Source organism: Microtus ochrogaster, chromosome 7, assembly GCF_000317375.1.
Source record: "Microtus ochrogaster isolate Prairie Vole_2 chromosome 7, MicOch1.0, whole genome shotgun sequence".
Lineage (NCBI taxonomy): Eukaryota > Metazoa > Chordata > Mammalia > Rodentia > Cricetidae > Microtus > Microtus ochrogaster.
In genome coordinates this window covers 46,742,295-46,762,842 of record NC_022014.1, presented here as the reverse complement: position 1 = coordinate 46,762,842, position 20,548 = coordinate 46,742,295, and the positions used below count along the sequence as shown (strand labels likewise).

At 41.9% G+C, this 20,548-nt stretch overlaps 1 protein-coding gene across 5 annotated transcripts in view; it reads left to right on the top strand.

Annotated features, from left to right (window-relative positions):
* Positions 1-20,548, top strand: part of Cdkl3 (cyclin dependent kinase like 3) — a 94,763-nt gene that overhangs the window by 15,358 nt on the left and 58,857 nt on the right. For all 5 annotated transcript variants that reach the window (XM_026780040.1, XM_026780037.1, XM_026780039.1 and 2 more), the window contains exons 4-12: positions 1,448-1,626; positions 2,703-2,815; positions 5,665-5,804; positions 9,870-9,958; positions 10,955-11,114; positions 11,204-11,532; positions 13,387-13,480; positions 15,604-15,766; positions 16,807-16,904. In XM_026780040.1, the coding sequence (XP_026635841.1) occupies positions 1,448-1,626; positions 2,703-2,815; positions 5,665-5,804; positions 9,870-9,958; positions 10,955-11,114; positions 11,204-11,532; positions 13,387-13,480; positions 15,604-15,766; positions 16,807-16,904 (1,365 nt within the window). The remainder of the gene's footprint in view (positions 1-1,447; positions 1,627-2,702; positions 2,816-5,664; positions 5,805-9,869; positions 9,959-10,954; positions 11,115-11,203; positions 11,533-13,386; positions 13,481-15,603; positions 15,767-16,806; positions 16,905-20,548) is intronic.

Here is a 20,548-nt window from a genome sequence, read left to right as displayed (position 1 = left end):
TGATCCTCCTGTCTTGAACTTCCAAGTGCCAGGATTAAAGGCATGTGCCACCATGCCCAACTTTTTTGGTGTATTTTAATAAAGTATATGCAACTAATATATGTAATTTATGTCAGTTAAAATATTCTCTTATTCTGTAAAACTATTAAAAAGAGAGGTGCTGAGACTGAATTGGGTCAGTCGGTATTTGGAAAGAAACACGAGTTTGTGGTCTCCAGAACCAAGTGATGGAAATGGTCCGCAGGGAGAGACAGAGCCTAGTGTCCCATGAGACCGGAGTGCAACATTATGCTTGCCTACATAGTGAGTTGAAGGATAGCCTGGGTTCCATGAGACCCTGTCTAAAAACAAAAACAAAACCACAACAGGAAGCCAGAGGAGTGAGATGGAAGGGGGGAGAAAGGAGAGAGAAGAGCATGATATTGTGAATGGAAAGTGGGAAACAGTCCTACATTTAAAGGACAGAGAAAGAAAGTTCTAGGCAAAGAAGAGACTTTCTGGTCCCAGGGCTGCAGAGTAGAAGAGTGTTTGATAATATACTCACACTAAGAAATGAGTAAGGTAAAGGACTGAGAGGGGTCCATCAGTGTGGAAATAGTGTCAATGACTTTGTCCAGAGCAGTTGAGTACAGCGTGGTCAGCAGAGGACAGGGTAGTGCACAGTATTCTTCCGAGGACTGGCTGTGAAGACAGTGGGTACCAACTGGGTCAAAGCAAAGCTCAGCTTTGTCTCACCAAGTCCCTTTCATTCTTAGAGTGGGATTTATGTAGCAGACTTTCTTGGACTGCCAGCCCCCAAATCATGACACAGAGATGACTTATTAGTTATGAATATTCGGCCTTAGCTTAGGCTTGTTCCGCTAGCTCTTACAACTTAGTTTTATCTGCTTCTCTTCAGCTATGTTTTGCCTCAGGGCTTTTTACTTTTCTTTTATTCTGTATGTCCTACTTTTTCTGCTTTTCCATGGGAGTCTGGCTGGCAGCTGCCTGGCTGCCCCCAAGTGTCTCCCTTTCTCCCTGTTCTCTCCTTTCCCCTCTAGAGCCTAGATTCCTCCTCCTACTTATTCTCTTTGCCCGATAGCCCAGCCTGTCCCTTTCCTGCCTAGCTATTGGCCATTTAACTTTTTATTAGACTAGTCAGGGGCCTTAGGCAGGCACGGTAAAACAGCAACACATCTTTACATAATTAAATCAGTGCAGTATAAACAAATGCAACACATCTTTACACAGTTAAAGTCATATTGCACAATAGATTTACATTTTCTGTGTCTGTTTTGGCTTCATTTTGTTTGGAAGTGATGGATGGAGAATATGTAACGTTTTTTTTCCATGATTAGGAAATGTCTTCCCTATCTTATCTGTGAGCTAGACTTGTCTTTGAAGAGTTTTGGATTCTATATAAAACGAAACCTCGTTTTAATATATCAAATTTTCTGTTTGTTTTTAGATTATCCATCGAGATATAAAGCCTGAGAATATTTTAGTCTCCCAGTCAGGGATTACTAAGCTCTGTGATTTTGGGTTTGCAAGGACATTAGCAGCTCCTGGGGATGTCTACACAGACTATGTGGCCACTCGCTGGTACAGAGCTCCAGAACTGGTGTTAAAAGATACCTCTTACGGAAAGTACGTATACTTTGGGAACTCGCCTGGCTTCTCCCAGGTGTGTCATTTTCCCTCTGCTATTCACTCCCTGCCATCTGTGTCTGGCTTTGGTCAAGGAAGAGGGATACCTTTAAAGGCACCCAGAGGACATTGTGGGCACCTGTGCTACTGGTGACTGTGTCTGTACTTACACTGGAGGGTTTAAATGGTGGCAGCTGCTGGAGGCCTGGGCACATGTTCTTGCACTGTTTCCAGGCTTGCGTTAGTCTGTGCCATACTTCTAGCAGTGTTGTCTCCTCTCTTGATGTTCTGCTTCTGTGTTCTGCAACGGTTAAAAAAATTATATATTTTTTATTTATGGGTGGGGCCCATGGTATGCATATGGGGGTTAGAGGACAACTTGCAGGACTTAGTTCTTTCCAACTGTGTGGGATCCAGCTCAGGTTTTCAGACCCAGTGGCAGGTATCTTTGCCTGCTGAGCCCCTCCAAAGATTCTTCAATCATTTACCATAATTCTGTGTTGAAACAGGATCTACCAAGTTTCCTCTTTCTTGGAAAAAGTGACACCTTCCTTATAAAGACTGAAAGTAATGCTTTTTAAAAATTGTGCTATTCTAGATGACTCATAAAGGAGCACAGTCCCTCAGTCAATATCCTACAGTGAAAAATTGTTTGTAAATAATACCACTTAAACATTATCCCTCCCCACTCCATCCCTTGGTTTTGAAACAGGGCCTCACTGTGTAGCTTTGGATGGCCTTGAACTCAATATGTAGACTAAACTGGCCTCCAAACCACAGATACCTGCCCGTTTGTGCCTCCCCAGTGCTGGGATTAAAGATATACACCATCACTGTGGCTTTCCCCCTTTGTGGGTTTATTAATCAGATGACATAATGGCATCTATTGGGACGTTTTCTTGTATGTACACGCTTTGGTTGTGTTCATCTGTCCTTAGTTTCTCTTCTCTTTCTCCACTTCTGCTGGCAAACATTCTTTCTTTTTAGCTTTGATCTGATATAAACGTCTTTAGAGTAGTTGTTATACATATTTGTTCCTGACAAAGTAATTTACTCTGTGGTAAATTTTTTTCCAGACCAGTAGACATCTGGGCTTTGGGCTGTATGATCATTGAGATGGCCACTGGCAATCCCTACCTTCCTAGCAGTTCAGATTTGGATTTGCTCCACAAGATTGTTTTAAAAGTAGGTAGGTATTACTGAAATACTCTGCTACCTGTCTAAGTAACTGCTTCCAGATCAGCTATGCCTGATGCCCATATTTAGGGAATGAACACTAAGGAAGTGCCTTGTGAGACAGGTGATGACAGATGGGTTTCTATGCTGATAAAGAAGGCAGAAAATTGTTTTGACAAATAATAACTTTTTTGCAGGAACTCAAAGGCACATGTTAATCATTGCTGCTAAGAAAAGTATATGGTGTAGTATACTTCACCAAGTTAGCTCTCCAGCCCCAGTACTATATATTTTTTTAAAGTTGTGCTGTTCACCAGGCAGTGGTGGTGCACGCCTTTAATCCCAGCACTTGGGAGAAAGAGGCAGGCAGATCTCTGTGAGTTTGAGGCCAGCTTGGTCTACAGAGAGAGTGCCAGGTTAGTTTCCAAAGCTACACAGAGAAACCCTGTCTCAAAAAACAAAGCAAAAAAAAAGTTGTTCTGTTCAAGTACTAAAAGATGTTGGCCTCTGCAAACAGCTTCTCTTCTGGACAGGGACTTTAAATAGTAAAGTGTAGACGGACATTTCTGTCCCACCTGGTCCCACAGTCATTCAGTACCAAAGAAACACACAGAGGCTTATATTAATTATAAACTATTTGGCTTATTGATCAGACTTATTACTAACTACCTTTTACAACTTAAATTAACATATATTTCTTATTTATATTTAGCCCTGTGGTTTGGTGCCTTTTATCAGTGCAGCATTCTCATCCTGCTTCCTCTTCATCTGGCTGCTAACTGCATCTCTGCCTTTCTTCTTCCCAGAATTCTCCTAGTCTGCCACACCACCTATACTTCCTGCCTGGCTTCTGGCCAATCAGTGTTTTATTAAACCAGTACAAGTGACAAATCTTTACAGTGTACAAGAGCATTATCCCACATCAGTAAAGTTTAGTCAGATGCTTTTTTAAAGTATTGTTGATAGAAAATCAATTATTTGCTAATAATCCTTTTAATAAGATCTATTTTGTTTTAATTGTGTGTGCATCTCTGTGTGGGTGTGTGGGTATGTGCATTTAAGTGCTGGTGCCCAGAGACCAGAGGTGTGCTGGATCCCTTGGAGCTGGAGTTATAGCAGTCGACTGTAAACCACCAGAGGTGGGTGCTGGGAACCAAATCTGGGTCCTCTGGAAGAGCAGAGTGTCCTTAGCCTCTGATCCATCTCTTCCAGTCCCTTTAAATCATCCTCTTTATCATCAAACCCACAGTAGAAACCATGTAGCTAAGTAATGTGTTCAATGATATAATTGATGAAAAATAAAATTTAAAAGTATACTTGATAAGAGTTTAATTATCTTACAATCTGTTTTAACTACTGTCTTAGATGCTTTCCTGTTGCTCTGTAATATCTGATAAGCAATTTAGGAGACATCTGTTTTATTTTGACTCAAAGCCCTGGGTTACAGTCCATCAAAGAGCAGAAGTCCCAGCAGGAGCTTGAGGGTCTGATTACATCATACCCACAATCAGGAACAGAGACTAACAAATGCTTTCAAGTTGCTTGACTCCCTTCCTCCATTTCTACAATCCTGGACCCAGCCAGGGAACATTGCCATCCATAATAGGGGGTCAATTAATGTAATCAAGCTATTTCCCCAGGACATTCCCAGAGGCTTCCTGGTAGTTGGCAGTTAACACTGATCACCATAACTACCTACACATTTGGAAGTTAGCTTTGCACACAGTATTTTAATCTGAAGGAAGAACTTGAGGAGCCCCAAGTGTGTTGGAGAAACTCTTCATAAACACATCATTGCAGGATTCTGAGGAAGAAGGTACTGGGAACAGTCATCAAAGCAGTAAAACCTGGATTAACATTGATTGAAGATGATTTAAGATTAATAAAAGACAGAGTCTTGAAGCATCCACTTCATGTGCCTTTTTAAAGTCCTGTTATGAGACTGTGTTAGAAGAGAGCTGTCGCCGGGCGGCGGTGGCGCACGCCTTTAATCCCAGCACTCAGGAGGCAGAGGCAGGCGGATCTCTGTGAGTTCGAGGCCAGCCTGGTCTACAAAGGGAGTTCCAGGACAGGCTCCAAAGCTACAGAGAAACCCTGTCTCGAAAATCCAAAAAAAAAAAAAAAAAAAGAAATAAAAAAAAAGAAAGAAGAGAGCTGTCTGCCTCTGCTTCCTGAGTGCTAGGATTAAAGATGTATGTTACCACCACCTGGCTTTATTGTTCTAGCTATTTTGAGTATGGTTTTGGTTCAAAAGCTGCTGAACATCTGACAGTTAAACCATTAAGATACAAACAGAGAAGCATGTCAAGATGGGTGGTGGTGGCGCATACCTTTAATCCCAGTATTTGGATGGCAGAGGCAGGCGGATCTGTATGAGTTCGAGGCTAGTCTGGCTTACAGAGCAAGTTCCAGGACAGCCAAGAACAGCTAAGGCTATAGAGAAACCCTGTCTCGAAAAGCCAAAAAGAAACAAATAAAGAGAAACATGTTAAATTTTAAAGAACTTTTGCTGGTAATTATATATTATGTCTTAGAGTTTGGTGTAAAAGAACCACACTGTTTTATGTGTTTTGCTGCCTCTCAACAGCTTCCTGGAGGAAACCTCAATTTTTAAAACTTACTATTTTTTTTTGTAGAGTTGGAGATTGAACCTAGGACTCCACACTTCTAGATAAGCACTCTACTGCAGAGCTGTGTCCCTAACCTAGAGCCTCTGTTTTTATGACATGTTTAGATATTTTCTTTCAACTGTAAAATAAAAACTGCGCTTTTCCTTTTCTCCCCATTCATAACTGAGACCACATCACGTGGGATCTCCCCTGGGAGCAGTGTTGTGACTCAGACACTTGGTTCTCGTTTCAGGCAACCTGACCCCGCACCTGCACAATATCTTTTCCAAGAGTCCTATCTTTGCCGGGGTGGTTCTTCCTCAAGTTCAACACCCAAAAAATGCAAGAAAGAAATTCCCAAAGCTCAACGGATTGCTGGCAGATATAGTTCATGTATGTTAAGACATTAAGAATGACTTAAGAATTTGAAGAAATTATAATAACATGGAGTCTTTTTCTTCTCTTTGGTGTTAGAAATGGAGCCCACAGCTGGGCAAGCATTTACCACTGAGCCGCATTCCCAGCAATAATACAGCTTTAAAGTGTTACTTGAGATTCCAGAAAGACCCCTAAAGTGATATTTATGTTACATATTACATAGAAATTAATAGAAAGAAATTAAAATTTAAGACACTGAGGGATAAATTGGGAACACTTGAAGGACTTTCCATGTTTCTCACCACCTTCGGCATCTGGTCTACCAGGCTAGGGCTGTTCTTTGTCCTGTGCTGTCCTGACTGTCTACGGAGGCATCTGTTGGCAGTTATATGAATGTTGCTGAGGGTGCACCAGTACCCAATTCACAAATTGGAGAAAACAAAAACATTTTAAGAGGTGTGTGTGTGTGTGTGTGTGTGTGTGTGTGTGTGGTATACATACTTGACAGTACATAGTATGAGTGTGTGTGCACATAGATTCATCTTGTATGCATGTATTTCTAGAAGCCAAAACTTGATATCAGGTGTCTTTCTTTAAACTTCTCCATGCTTTGTGGTTGTTATCTAAACAGAATCTCTTTCTGGAGTATAGCTCAGTGACACAATACACAACTAACATTTACAGGGTCCTGAGTTCAGTATCCATCTTGGGGGGGGGTAGAGGGAGGAAGACAGGAAGGAGAGAGAGAGATATCCCTTTCAGTGAACCTAGTATAGCTATAGTATAGGTATAGTATAGTATAGCATAGTATCGCTGCTGACCAATGAGCTTAATCCACGTGTCTCCTCCTCACTGGTGCTGGATTACAAGTCATGCAGCCATGGCATCTAAACTCAGATCCTTAGGCTTACTGGCACTTTACCAAGTCAGCCATCTCCCTAACCCTTGTTTCTTATTTTAAGTTTAAATTGTATTTAAACTAAGTAGCATGTGAACACAGTACATAAGGTGGGTTTATTATGAATCTTCTTGTATTTCTCTAACCAGCTGGTTTCTTATACCAAGAGGAGTGAAGATGCTTATTTCTAGATGAGGGTTGTATGACTGTTGTAGAAAATTAGTTTAAGATGTGTTACATTTGCCGGGCGATGGTGGCGCACGCCTTTAATCCCAGCACTCGGGAGGCAGAGGCAGGTGAATCTCTGTGAGTTCGAGACCAGCCTGGTCTACAGAGCTAGTTCCAGGACAGGCTCCAAAGCCACAGAGAAACCCTGTCTCGAAAAACCAAAAAAAAAAAAAAAAAAAAAGATGTGTTACATTTGTTTATGCTGTGAAATATTTGTTTAATGATGCAAAGATGTGTTGCATTCTTTTATGTTGCGTTTGTTTGACTCTGGAAAGCTGTGTTACTTTGCCTGCCTCAAATACCTGATTGGTCTTAATAAAGAGCTGAATGGCCAATAGCTAGGCAGGAGAGGGAGGATGGGTGGGACTAGTGGGCAGAGAGAATAAGAAGAAGAAGAAGAAGAAAGGAGCAAGAAAAGGAGGAGAGGAGGATGCCAGGGTTCAGTCACACAGCCACACAACCAGCCACGGAGTAAGAAAGGAAGATATAGAATAAAGAAAGATAAAAATACAAGGCCCAGAGACAGAATGTAGAAGAGAATTGGGATAATTTGAGTTAGAAAAGCTGGCTAGAAACAAGCCAAACTAAGGTCGACATTCATAAGTAAGAATAAGTCTGTCTATTTATTTGGGAGCTGGTTGGTAGGCCTCCAAAAAGTAAAAACAAAAGCAAAACCTACCCCCCCCCCAAAAAAAACAATTACAGACTTCAGTAAAGACCTTTTCTCTAACATACAGCTCTTTTTTTTTATTTTTAAATTTATAGGTGTGACTGTTTTGCCTGCATGTATGCCTGTGTACCACGTGTGGGCCTGGTGTCCACATGGGCCAGAAGAGGGTGTTGGGTGTGATGGGATTGGAGGGATTGGAGTTCCAGACAGTATCCATTTGCCTCTGCCTTCAGAGTGTTGCAATCAAAGACTGTACCATCACCACCTTGCCTGGCTCTTAATCCCTGAGCCGTCTCTCCAGCCCAATGTACAGTTCTTAAACATGATTTCTGGAATTTCAGAACAAGTATAATGAAGTATCTTCTAAAAAGAGGCTCTTGGTTCACATGGTAGTTGTTTGTCTTATAGACATGGGGGCTGAGTTCTGTCCCCCAGAACCTAGGTAAAAAGTTGGGGCAGTGGTATGCACCAGTGATCTCAGTATTGAGGAGGTGGAAAAAAGAGGATCCCGAGGCTTGTTGACTGAGTTGGCCAACTTCTGGTTCAGTGAGAGGCAATCTCAAAAAATTAAGGTGAAGAGTGATGGAAAACACCTGACATCAACCTCTGGTCTTCACACATGAGTACATGACTGCACATATGAACATGTACACCACACAGACATACACTCAGTTTCATTTGGTGAATTGCTGTATGTGTGTACACTCTCCCATCTCACCAGTACTTCCAGTGCTGTGTACACTGTTGTGTAGCAGAGCCACTGAATTGTTAGTTCATACTATACATTTTGAAGATAATAGAAGCACCTTTCTATAGTTTAACTCTGGTCCTTCCACCTTGACAAGGGCCAGCAAGATGGGTCAGGAAGTGCAAGCCTGGTACCCAGAGTTCTTCCCAGGAAGCCACATAAAGGTGGAAGAGAAAGCCAAGTTCACGGTGTTGTCCTCTGACTTCCACACATGTGTTGTGGCATGCGTCCTCCACAAAATGAAATTAAAGTTTTGGAAGATGTTAGGTGATTTAACATCTATGGGGCTTGGTCTCCTTGAGCGTACACAGGTAAGAGTCCTGTGATGTGAACTGTAGGGATGAGCCGGGAAGTAGGCAGCAGGCATGGAAAGAGCAGGCACCTTTCATTCACATCCTGTCTTCACTGTTTGTTTGGTTTTTCGAGACAGGATTCCCCTGTGTAGCTTTGGAGCCTGTCCTGGAACTCACTCTGTAGACCAGGCTGGCCCCAAACTCACAGAGATCGGCCTGCCTCTGCCTCATTGTTTGAAAGAATGTTTCTCTGCAACAGCCCAAGTCTTTAGTGACATGTGGATCTTTGTGTGCAGCTCCCTTTTCACAGCTTGTCCCATAAGTTGCCTTTGGGCTTTGGTCCTTTCCTCAGCTGAGGTCTTCCCAGGGCAGAGAAGAGCAGTTCATTGACTTTTAAATTTTTTTAAATTGTATGTTTGTTGGTGTTTGCCTGCCTGTATGTGTGCACGGTATCTGAAGAGGACAGAGAGGGAGTTGGAGCCCTGGAACTGGAGGTATAGATGACTGTGAACTGCCATTTGAGTGCTGGGAATTGAAGCCAGCTCTTCTGAAGAGCATCTAGTGCTCTTACTACTGAGCTCTCTCCAGCCCTGCAAGAGAGAGGCTTTAAGACTGGGCTTTTGGAGGGCTGAAAGCTTCAGGATTATCTGAGTTGCCTTATGCCACAAAGGGAGCAAGCAGCATTAGGAGTCAGCTGATACGATGGGCTAAAATCCCCATTAGGCAAATCCCTGATCATGCTTCTGGATCTGCACAGTATAAATTATTGCCCGTGAGCTGCTCCTTCATACAGGGCTGACAGAAGGAACTAAAGAAACTAAATTATTTCTGTTAACCTAATGCAACCTTATGATTTTATTACAATTTTTGTGTAAGAGAAATGCTGGGGATTGAACCCAGAGCCTTGCGTGTGCTGGGCTAGGACACTACTAAACTGTACCCTGTATTCCTAATTTCTGCTAATTTCAGCATGAGCAGGATGATTTTATTTTGACTACAAACATGTAACTTTTAACCTGTAATAAAATTTTCACTAACTGGTGAGATGGTAGCTGGTAAGAGACACAGCAACATCGAGAGAGAAAGAGAGAGAGAGAGAGAGAGAAATTTGCCTATTTTCAAACTCTGTTAGCTCTGGTTAATTACTTTGTCATGTGACAAATCAACTTTTTATCCTGTTAAAGACTTAATTTTAGAGGCAGAGCCCATACTTCATCTTTTATTAATCCTTTTTATTCTCTAGGCTTGTTTACAAATTGACCCTGCGGAGAGGATATCGTCTACTGATCTTTTGCGTCACGATTACTTTACTAGAGATGGATTTATTGAGAAGTAAGTATGTGTGGTCTTTTCTACTAGATGGGGAATCGCTAGACAGGAAAATGTTACAGAACAAAAGTATTCAACATAACAGAATCCCAACAGAGTTACTGTGCCAGGCATTGATCAGGTGTATGGTAGTCTGGCGGGTGACATGGGTGAAGATTCACTGCAGTAACTACAGCTAGCATTCATTGCAGGGACACAAGGTTGTAGGCCGGGTACCAAGATCCCATTCTACAGACTGCAGCCTCATCTCAGGACAGAGGTCATATTTAATATAAGAATTAAGGATTTATTTTATTTTGATTTATGTGTATGTGCACGTGTATGGGTACCTATAGAAGTTAGAAGAACAATAGACTTCTTGGAGGTGGAGTTACAGGCAGTTGCGAGCTAGTTAACATGAGTGCTAAGTAACAAATTCTGTGTAAGTCCAGAGATACAAACAGCTTCTGTATCAAAACTCAAGTGGACATTTTATTAAGTTCACATCTCAAAGGGAATCTAATGTAAGTCTGTTTTGTAAGGTTTTTTGTTTGTTAGCTTTTTGGGATAGGGTTTCTTTATGTAACCCTGGCTGTCCTGGAACTAGCTCTGTAGACCAGGTGGGCCTGGAACTCACAGAGATCCACCTGCTTGGTTGTCTTTGTTTTGTGTTTTGTTTTTATTCTTTTGAGATAGGGTTTCTCTGTGTAACCCTAGTTGTCCTGGAACTCGTTTGGGGACCAGATTGGCCTTGAACTTGGACACTTGTCTTCCTAGCACTCAGGAAGCTGAAGCAAGAGAATTTTATGCTTGACACCAGCTTGGGCTACACAGTGATAGCCTGTCACACACACACACACACACACACACACACACACACACACACACACAATATCAAAATAGTGCCATCTCTTGGTATCAGTTATTTTCTTTAGCATTGTTTATGCTTGATTGAATAGTTCTATTGAGATAAACCATATAAGTAAAACAACAGTTGGAAAATATTGCTTGATTCATCAGATTTATACCAGAGCTGAGAGCTAAATTATTACAAGAAGCAAAGGTTAATTCCTTCATAAAGCCAAGAGAGAATTTTAAAGAAAATGAACCTGTGAGAGATGAGCGGAAACCAGCTTTTACCAACACGCTGCTTTATGGAAACACATCACTTCATGGAAAGGTGAGCTGACCTTGCTTTCTGTTTCCGCCTTTGTGGTTTTGTCATAGTCGGGGCTCTCATGACCTGGATTCTTAACACACCTATTTCAGGAAACGGACAAAGACAAAAGACCCAAGGAGATCAAAGTCAGAGTTCTTAAGGCCAAAGGAGGGAAAGGCAATGTCCCAGACCTGAAAAAGATAGAGTGTGAAGGTGAACACCGCCAGCAGGGCCCAGCCGATGACATGCACGCCTTGTCTCAGGATAGAAAGCCCGCCATTGCTGAAGTGCCAAACCCTGTCAATCCCAGCATGCACCCTGACGGTGTCAAAGAAGACCCACAGTCTGGAGGTTGTATGATAATGCCACCCATCAACCTGACAAGCAGTAATTTGATAGCTACAAAGCTCAATGCAAACCTCTCCCACCCTAATTCACGGTGAGCTGGGCCAGAAGGGAGGCCTAAGTACAACATTTTTCTTTAGGATGGCATTTCAAAGGGTTACTTCAATAGTGTCAATGTAGACTGAATTTGAAGATCAGTTAAAATGATAGTCATGTATCCGGCATTCACTGAGTAGATTCTGGAAATGCCACATGAAAAGTTTTCTTCTTTGTTATGTAGGTATTTAATTTCTTTTTTTTCTTTTTTTTTTTCTTTTTGGTTTTTCGAGACAGGGTTTCTCTGTGGTTTTGGAGCCTGTCCTGGAACTAGCTCTTGTAGACCAGGCTGGTCTTGAACTCACAGAGATCCGCCTGCCTCTGCCTCCCAAGTGCTGGGATTAAAGGTGTGCGCCACCACCGCCCGGCTGGTATTTAATTTCTTTTGAGACAAATTGCCACAGATCCCAGACTAGCCTAGAACTGGACTTTGTAACCCAAGCTGGCGCCCTACACATGGTCTGCCAGCCTCAGCTTCCTCAGGGATTCGATTACAGATGTGTACCACCACAGCCAATTTAGCTGTCTAATTGTTCACTGGTGTATTTGGGGATAGCTTTAAAATATTTATTTTATGTATGTTTTCCTGAGTATATTCATGTGTACCACATTTATTCAGTGTCTGTGCAGGCCACAGGTCATCAGATCCCCTGGAGCTGGAGTTGTAGGCAGTTGTGAGCCAACTAGTGTGGATGCTGGGAACTGAACCCAGGTCCTCTTCATGGACAATACTGACTTTTAACTGCTAAACCAAGAATATGTTTTTTAATAATTTATTTTTTAGCAGGCATATGGTGTCACTGCATAACAGAGGAGGAGGCAGGAAACTGGCCACATGTAGGAATGACATACATGCAAACAAGGGAGAGAGATTTCAGGGCAGGCCCCAGGTTCCTTTCTGAAGACCCTCTTTTCTTGAGTGGCCTTCAAGTGTAAGAATGTGTCCTAAGGAGGAAAATAATCGGTCTGGCTTGAGATTTAGTCACCTCCTTTCTGAGAGTCCTCACCACTTACAGGCTCCACCCCTCTCAATCCTACTTGCTGGGAATAAGCTTCCAGTCTGGACCATTGGAGGACAAACCGTAGTAACCACAGCACTCAGTACTGCAAAGTAAGATTTAGTTCTGCCTCACACAGAGTCTCTCAGTGGAAAAAGAATAGTCCAAAATTAGTTCTTCATAGCAAATAGCCTTTCAATATTAAGTATTTTGGTAGGAAAATGGTATATCAGGTCAGTTTTAGATTTAACTTGTGCTGTAGGTTGAGAGACTGATGTTGTGTTTAATGTGGGAAGTGGTAATGAACAGTGCAGACAATTGGCCTCTTTGCAAACCTACACTGTGAGGTGCAGTAACTCAGCTAGATTTTCACACTGATTTAGGCTGCAGGTTGTGAGGAAGAGGGCTTGTCTGTGTAGTCTAAAGGCTCATCAGACCATTGGCTGCAATAATCCCAGGTGTTCTTGAGGTGACCCTGAGTAGCCATGGTTGTAAGTCACTCTCAGGCCATAATTGAGAACTTGAGAGATTAAGTGATCCACGGTTAGAACAGATCCAAGGGAGCAGATGGCCACAAGAGGAACTTCATGACATGTTTTCACCAGCAGTTAGCCATGTGCTGCTTCTGTCCCTGCAGTTCTCAGAACTCAAGAACTGACCATTGCTTTTGACACTCAGTGTTCTAACAGTACCAGTTCTGTTTTATAAGCCAGGCTCGGGTTATGTTGCTCAGGCGATACTGAAATTAACAGCCCTGAACCAGCCACTTGAGTGTCAGGGTTATAGGTGTTTGCAGCCAGGTCCACCTATTTTCTTGGGGTTCTAATAACTTCTCCTTTATCTTTAATTGATAGGTTAACTGAAAGAGCAAAAAAGAGACGCACTTCTTCACAAACCATTGGACAGACTTTGTCTAATAGCAGACAGGAGGACACAGGTCCCACGCAAGTAAGGCAAGATGCTAGTCATTAAAATATGGTCTCTTGAGGCTAGGGAGAGGTCTCAGTCAGTAAAGTGCTAGATGAGCAAGCATGAGGATCAGAGTTTGGATCCACAGCACCCATGTGCCAAGCTGGGCACAGTGGTCCATGCCTGTAAGCCTAACACTGGGGAGTCAGAGAGGAGGATTCTTAGGGTTTTGCTGGCATTCCAGTCTAGCCAAATTGTGAGCTGCAGGTGTAATGAGAAACCATCTTCAAAATAAGGTGGAGAGTTATCCAGAAAGACTGCATATGTACCCTTGCACACATGTGCACACATATGAACATGTACACACATACATGGAATGAATACATTAATAAAATATGACTTCTTTCAGCAATTTCTACCTTTTTTTCTTAAGTTCTCACATTAAAAATCTTCCTTCCTGCCTACCCTTTCTCTCTTTCTTCTTTTCCTGTGCTGGGATAAGTCTGAGGCTTTGCAGGTGCTAAAGGAGTCCCCACAGAGAGTCGCTCCACCCACGCATGCTCCCCTCCTGCTTTGTGATTGCGCTTTGTTTGGTTATCTTTTTTCTTTTCTTTTTCTTTTTTCCTTTTCTTTCTTATTTTTGGTTTTTCGAGGCAGGCTTTCTCTGTAGCTTTGGAGCCTGTCCTGGAACTAGTTCTTGTAGACAAGGCTGGCCTCGAACTCACAGAGATCCACCTGCCTCTGCCTCCTGAGTGCTGGAATTAAAGGCATGCGCCACCACCACCCAGTTTGGTTATCTTTTTTAAAATGTCTTTTAGATTTATCTATTTTATTTATTTATTTTTTTAAAAATATTTATTATGCATACAATATTCTGTCTACGTGTATGCCTGCAGGCCAGAAGAGAGCACCAGACCCCATTACAGATGGTTGTGAGCCACCATGTGGTTGCTGGGAATTGAACTCAGGACCTTTGGAAGAGCAGGCAGTGCTCTTAACCACTGAGCCATCTCTCCATCCCTTATTTATTTTATTTTGTATGTGAATTCTTGCTGGTGACTGTGGAGACCAGAAGAGAGCATTGGTTCCCCTGGATCTGGAGTTAGGCATGGCTGTGAGCCTGAGAACTGAACTCAGGTTCTCTGCAAGAGCAGTAACTGTTCCTAGCCATGGAACCGCCTCTTCAGCCCCGTTCCTTTCTCTAGTTTGTATACTAATGTGTTCCCTTGACCTTTACAAATCACAGGACTTGTGTTTTTCTCTTCCAAAAATACCTTTATGGATCAAAAACACTGCCAAATAGATGCAGTTTCCTTGCTCTAGAAATGCTAACCATGTCTTTCTTTCTTTTGCTCATCATTTCTTTACATAGTATAATCAGTTTATTACATTCGAGGCACAGCATTATTCATAATAATAGAAGATTGAAAACAGCCGGGTGTGGTAGCACATGCCTTTAATCCCAGCACTCAGGAGGCAGAGGCAGGCCTAGTCTACAATTCAAGTTCCAGGACTGCCAGCACTACATAGTGAGACCCTGACTCAAAATAAAGGAAATATGGCAAACAACACAACTCTGTGTAAGAGCTGATAGTTTCTGAAGTACACTGGGGTTCATTTGCGTGATGTGTTGCTGCGTGTTACATTGTGGAAAAGTGTTCACTGTTCTACAGAAGCTTTTTATTGCATTTATTTATTTTGGGAGACACGCCAGTTCCAGGACAGCCAAGGCTACACAAAGAAACCTTGTCTCAAAAAACAACAAACAAGAAACAAACAAACAAAAGATTGTGGTTCTCAAAATGAAGAATAGTAAGGACTCAAAGCCTTGCTTGGGAAACTTCCCTGGAAGTCTGGTCTGCTTGCATGTAGTGGTGCTCTGTTCTTTGGCTTGTGTGTTTATTTTTGCTTCTGTTTTTTTTTTTTTTGAAACAGGGTCTCACTATTGTCTTAGGCTGGCCTTGAACTTGAGATCCTTCTGCCTGTCTCCCAAGCGCTAGAAATATAAGGCATGACTACCATACTTAGTTCTGTTCTACTTCTGAATCATTAGGATAATCTCCAGAACTTTTCCATCATTCAGATGGCAAGCGCGTCTAGGTTTGTGATTCTGTGGTTAGTTTCACATGGTTCCTCATGCTAACTGGTACTTGTTTGTCTAGAGCCAAGCAGAGAAAGGCGTATTTAACGACCGAACAAGTCAGAGTGACCAAATGACAAGTGGAAACAAAAGAAAGCTGAATTTTCCCAGATGCGACAGGAAAGAATTCCATTTCCCTGAACTGCCATTCACAATACAGGCGAAGGAAACGAAAGGAATGGAAGGTGGGTCCCTTGTGGTGCACAGCTCCCCAACACTGCAGATGACACAAGTCAGGGATGGGACTTTTGTGGGGGAACTTACGTGACATCTTTGTAGAAAGTAGTAAATTGCTTTGAAAAAGTAAATTCCATTGAGAAGATTTTTTTTTCTTGTTTAATTAAGGAAAGGGTTAGGTGTTGGCTTTGTTTTGTTTTAGACAGGGTCTCACTATGTATCTCTGCTGTCCTGGAACTCACTACGTAGACCAGGCTGGCCTCGATCGAACTCACAGCGATTCCCCCTGCCTCTGCCTTCCGAGTGCTGGAACTAAAGGGCCACTGCTGCCTGGCTTCATAGAGATATTTTTTAAAAAAGGTAAAGACAGTTCCAAAGGGTAAATGTTTTATTAGCTTGAAGTTGAGACGCTGGGGCAGAATTTGAGAAAGGTGAGTTTGATGTAGTGTATAACCTGTGGTAAAGTACCTGCCCTGGTTGTTTGCCCAGAAGTGTTACAGATGCGTTGGGCACGCTGGGATTTGGTAGATTTTATAAATTTCAAATTCATCATAACCCTAAAATGTAATTTTAGGGCTGGTGAGATGACTCTGCAGGTAAAAGCATTTGATACTAAGCTTTGACGACCTGAGTTTGATCATTAGATTTCCATTGTAGATGGAGTGGATTGGCCACACCCCAATAAAGAAATGAATAAACAAATAGAATGTAATAAAAATTAAACATATTTATCTTAGAGTGAATGCATTGACATGAGCAAATGTTCTTTCCTTTCCTTGGAAGACAGAGACCTTGTAAATGTGACGCAGTGGCCAGGTATAGAACATGTGCCATGTGAGGGTCACCTTTGTGAGATCATCAAATAAAGCGAACCGTATTTACAGGGCAATTACTCAGCTCCTTTGCAGCTAACTTCAGAAGGGGCTCGCTGGCTGTGAGGGCGCCTACCTGAGCTCCTTCAGAAGGCAGTTTCTAGGCAGGCCAGCAGGGCCAACAAATTATTCTTTTCCCTTTTTTTTCTTCTTTTTCCCCCCCTTTTTTGCAAAAGTTAAACAGGTGAAAGTGCTGAAGAGAGAGGCAAAGAAAACAGATTCACCTAAAATACCAACTTTACTCACTGTGGACCCAAATCAAGAACAACAAGAGGTAAACATTTTTTACTACTCATAGATGTTGTTCGGTGCTTGCATTTAGTTGTTGCTGGAAAGTTCTGTAAACATTAAAATCTTTATAATCCTTAAACTCTAGAAACAGGTTTGTTTTTATTTTATCATATATATATACATATATTTTTTTTTCTTTGTTTTTTTTAGGCAGGGTCTCACTATGTACCTCTGACTGACTGGAACTCACTATGTAGATGTGATGTAGATGTCTCAAACTCACAGAGATCTGCCTGCCTCTGCCTGTTCTGGGATTAAAAGCTTATAACATTGTACCCAATTATTTATGTTCTAAATGTTAGTTTTTGAAGTAGTAAACACCAACTGTTGTTTGAACTTTTAATGATTAGAATACACAGCATTCAGGACAAATAGTAGCGATGTGATGTTCATCATCCAGCCTTGTTCAGGTGACCCATGCCATGGACAGGTTGTGACTGACTGCCCCGGCTGTGTTTGCCTTTGGCTTTTCCCCTTCAGTTTTCTTCTCGTTTACACTCTTTGTTCCCCAAATGTTATCCTATTTTCACAAATATCTGCTTCAGCTCCAACTCCCATCCACCACAGCGATTCTTGGATTTTATTTGGAAATCTTTAGTTGTCAACATCCATTTGGATGCTTTCTCTTGGGTGAAGGAGCCTGAACTGACACTCACTGAGTCTCAGCAGGCGTGTGGCCTTGGATTCCTAGTGAGGTCATCGCTATGCATAGTTTATCAATTTTATTATCTCCATTACAAATGAAACTGACTACATTTTAATTCATGGTAAAGTTATTCCTGTTTTATTAAAGAAAATTGAGTAAATTAAAAACATGGAAGGCTGGGGGAGGGACTTTGGCTCTGCTGGTAGTGCTCTGGCCTAGCGTTCACCAGACCTAGCTCCACAGGAACCAGGTGTCAGCCATCTTCAGTGACTGGTAGTGTGCTGGCCTAGTGTTCACAAGGCCCTAGCTCCTCAGGAACCAGGTGTCGGTCATCTTCAGTGACTTGGAGGCTCTCCGGGGCTGTGAGCCTTTGTCTCAGAAAACAAACGAATAAACCTTATAGGCGTATATATGTAAAGATTTTTCTGAAGCCCTGTAAGAAGGCATTTTAATTGTGACATTTAGCTTTATTTTGACAGTTCCAGGACTATTTATGTATGTCACAATCTACTTTCAAAGCCAGCGCTGTTATTGAAAGGAAAACCATTAATGGCTGTCTTTCAGTTTATTATAAGTCACAAGATCCTTTAAGCGTGTGCATTTGAGCATGTACTCACGCCCAGGAAGCCTGCATAGCATACCATTTGCAGAAAGGTTGACTAATTGGGTGCATTGGGGCACCTGGGTTGAAGAGAGTTGTGATGTGCCACCAGTATTCATCCTGCTATTTCAGAGAGGCCCAGAAACCCAAACCACATATACGTGCAGGGAAAAATGAATCAAACCAGCGCTCTCAGGTATTTACATGGTGTGGAATTCCTGAAAAGGCTGCCTTGAAAAGAGAGACACTGAAACCAGTACAGTTATTAGAAACACAGAGGAGCTGTCAGTGCTGCTCAGAGCTCCTCTGTGCACTGTCAGACACAGGGCACGTGTGTGACTGAGACTGAGGTGACACTAGGACGAACACAGTTTAGGGAGTTGATGTCAGAGTTAAGAAAATTTCTGAGCTGCTGAGATGACCCAGTGAGTAAAGATGCTTGTTGTCAAGACTGAAGACCTGAGGTCCAGCCCCAGCCCCAGAACTGACATCACAGAAAAAGAACCAGGCCCCACAAGTCGGCCCCTGAACATCATGACACACATTTGTGTACACACAAAATACATATATGAGTCGGGCAGTGGTGGCGCACGCCTTTAATCCCAGCACTCGGGAGGCAGAGGCAGGCGGATCTCTGTGAGTTCGAGACCAGCCTGGTCTACAAGAGCTAGTTCCAGGACAGGCTCCAAAACCACAGAGAAACCCTGTCTCGAAAAACCAAAAAAAAAAAAAAAATACATATATGTAAAATTTAAAAACTTCCTTAGCCATGCATGGTTTCACATGCCTTTAATCCCAGTACTCGGGAGGCAAAGAACACTTGAGAGGCAGAGGCAGGTGGATCACTATGTGTTCAAGGACAGCCTGGTCTATACATTGAGTTCCAGGCCAGCCAGAACTTCAGAGTGATACCCTATCTTAAAATCTTTTCTTCTAAATTTTCAGTCTGTGATTGTTCTTTTTTTATATATAGTTGGAGAGAATATTGAAACAGGGCATAGGGGCTAGGAGTGTCACTGCTAGTGCTCATCCAGCATGGGCTTGGTCTACAGAACCCTAAAACAAACAGAAATCAGAAGACAGGGAATAGAAGCTTACATGTTCCAGTGTTGACTCTTCCATTGGCTTGGTTTTCTAATTACTTCGCCAGATCCAAGTACTCTTTAGATGTGTATGTAACCCTTTCAGGAGGCTTAGCAGTACATTGGCATAATGTAGGTGCACACTGAAGGGGCTCTGGCCAGAAAGAACCCTATGTGGCTATGAATAGGTAGCCTGAGCAAGAGAGAAGAGCCCAGAGGGAGACCGCTAGTAAGTGGTTCTGTTTGATGAGTGGATTTCTTTCCCACAAGTCTCCCTGTATCCTTACAAAGCAACCTCTAGAGCAGAGTGCAGGTATTTTATCTCAGTGACTCAGCACTTCCTGTTTGTTTTTAGAACACAAGGTGCGTCAGATAAAAGGAGAGGAACCTGTTAGCTGCAGAATAGAAAATAGGGCGATGAACATTCAGGGAGCCCCAGACTCGTGCATGGTTAAAACAACACTTTTTTGTTAATTTACATGCACAGAAGTGCTGACTAGCAGTGCAGCCTGGATAGCTGGGTGTAGTCTCCTATTTTTGCTTTTAAATTTATAATATTGTTCCTGTTTTGTTCATTTGAACATCAAGTTCACAAATGCCTGTTAATAGAACTACATCTCACATCAAGTCATGTGGTTTTATTTAATCATCTGTTATTTATGGCATGTTGATTAGTGCTTGTTCCTAAGTTTTGTTCAGAGCTTTATAAGTATACAAGGGAAAGTTACTAAATATACAACACAGAGTCTGGTGTAAATACATAACACAAAGAGTCCCAATGTGAAAATATAATATAGAGTCCCAATGTAAATAAGGAAATAAGAGTCTGATGTAAATATATAGAGTTCCAATGTAAATATATAATACATGGTTTCAATGTAAAAGTGTAACAGAGTCCCAATATAATATATAGTACAGAGTCCCAATGTAAATATGTAATACATAGAATTCTAATATAAATTTGTAATACAGAGAGTTTCAGTGTAAATGTATAAGACAGAGAGTCTCAATGTAAACATATAATACAGAAGATCCCAGTGTAACTATACAATAATACTGAGAATCCCGGTGTAAATATTGAGTTCCAATGTAAATGTGTAATACAGAGAGTCCCAATGTAGATATATAATATAGAGTCCCAATGTAAATATATAACACAGAGAATCCCTATGTAAATATAAAATAATACAGAGTCCCAGTGTAAATATGTAATAGAGTCCAAATGTAAATATGTAATACAGAGAGTCCTAGTGTAAATGTATAATACAGAGAGTCCCAGTGTAAATGTATAATACAGA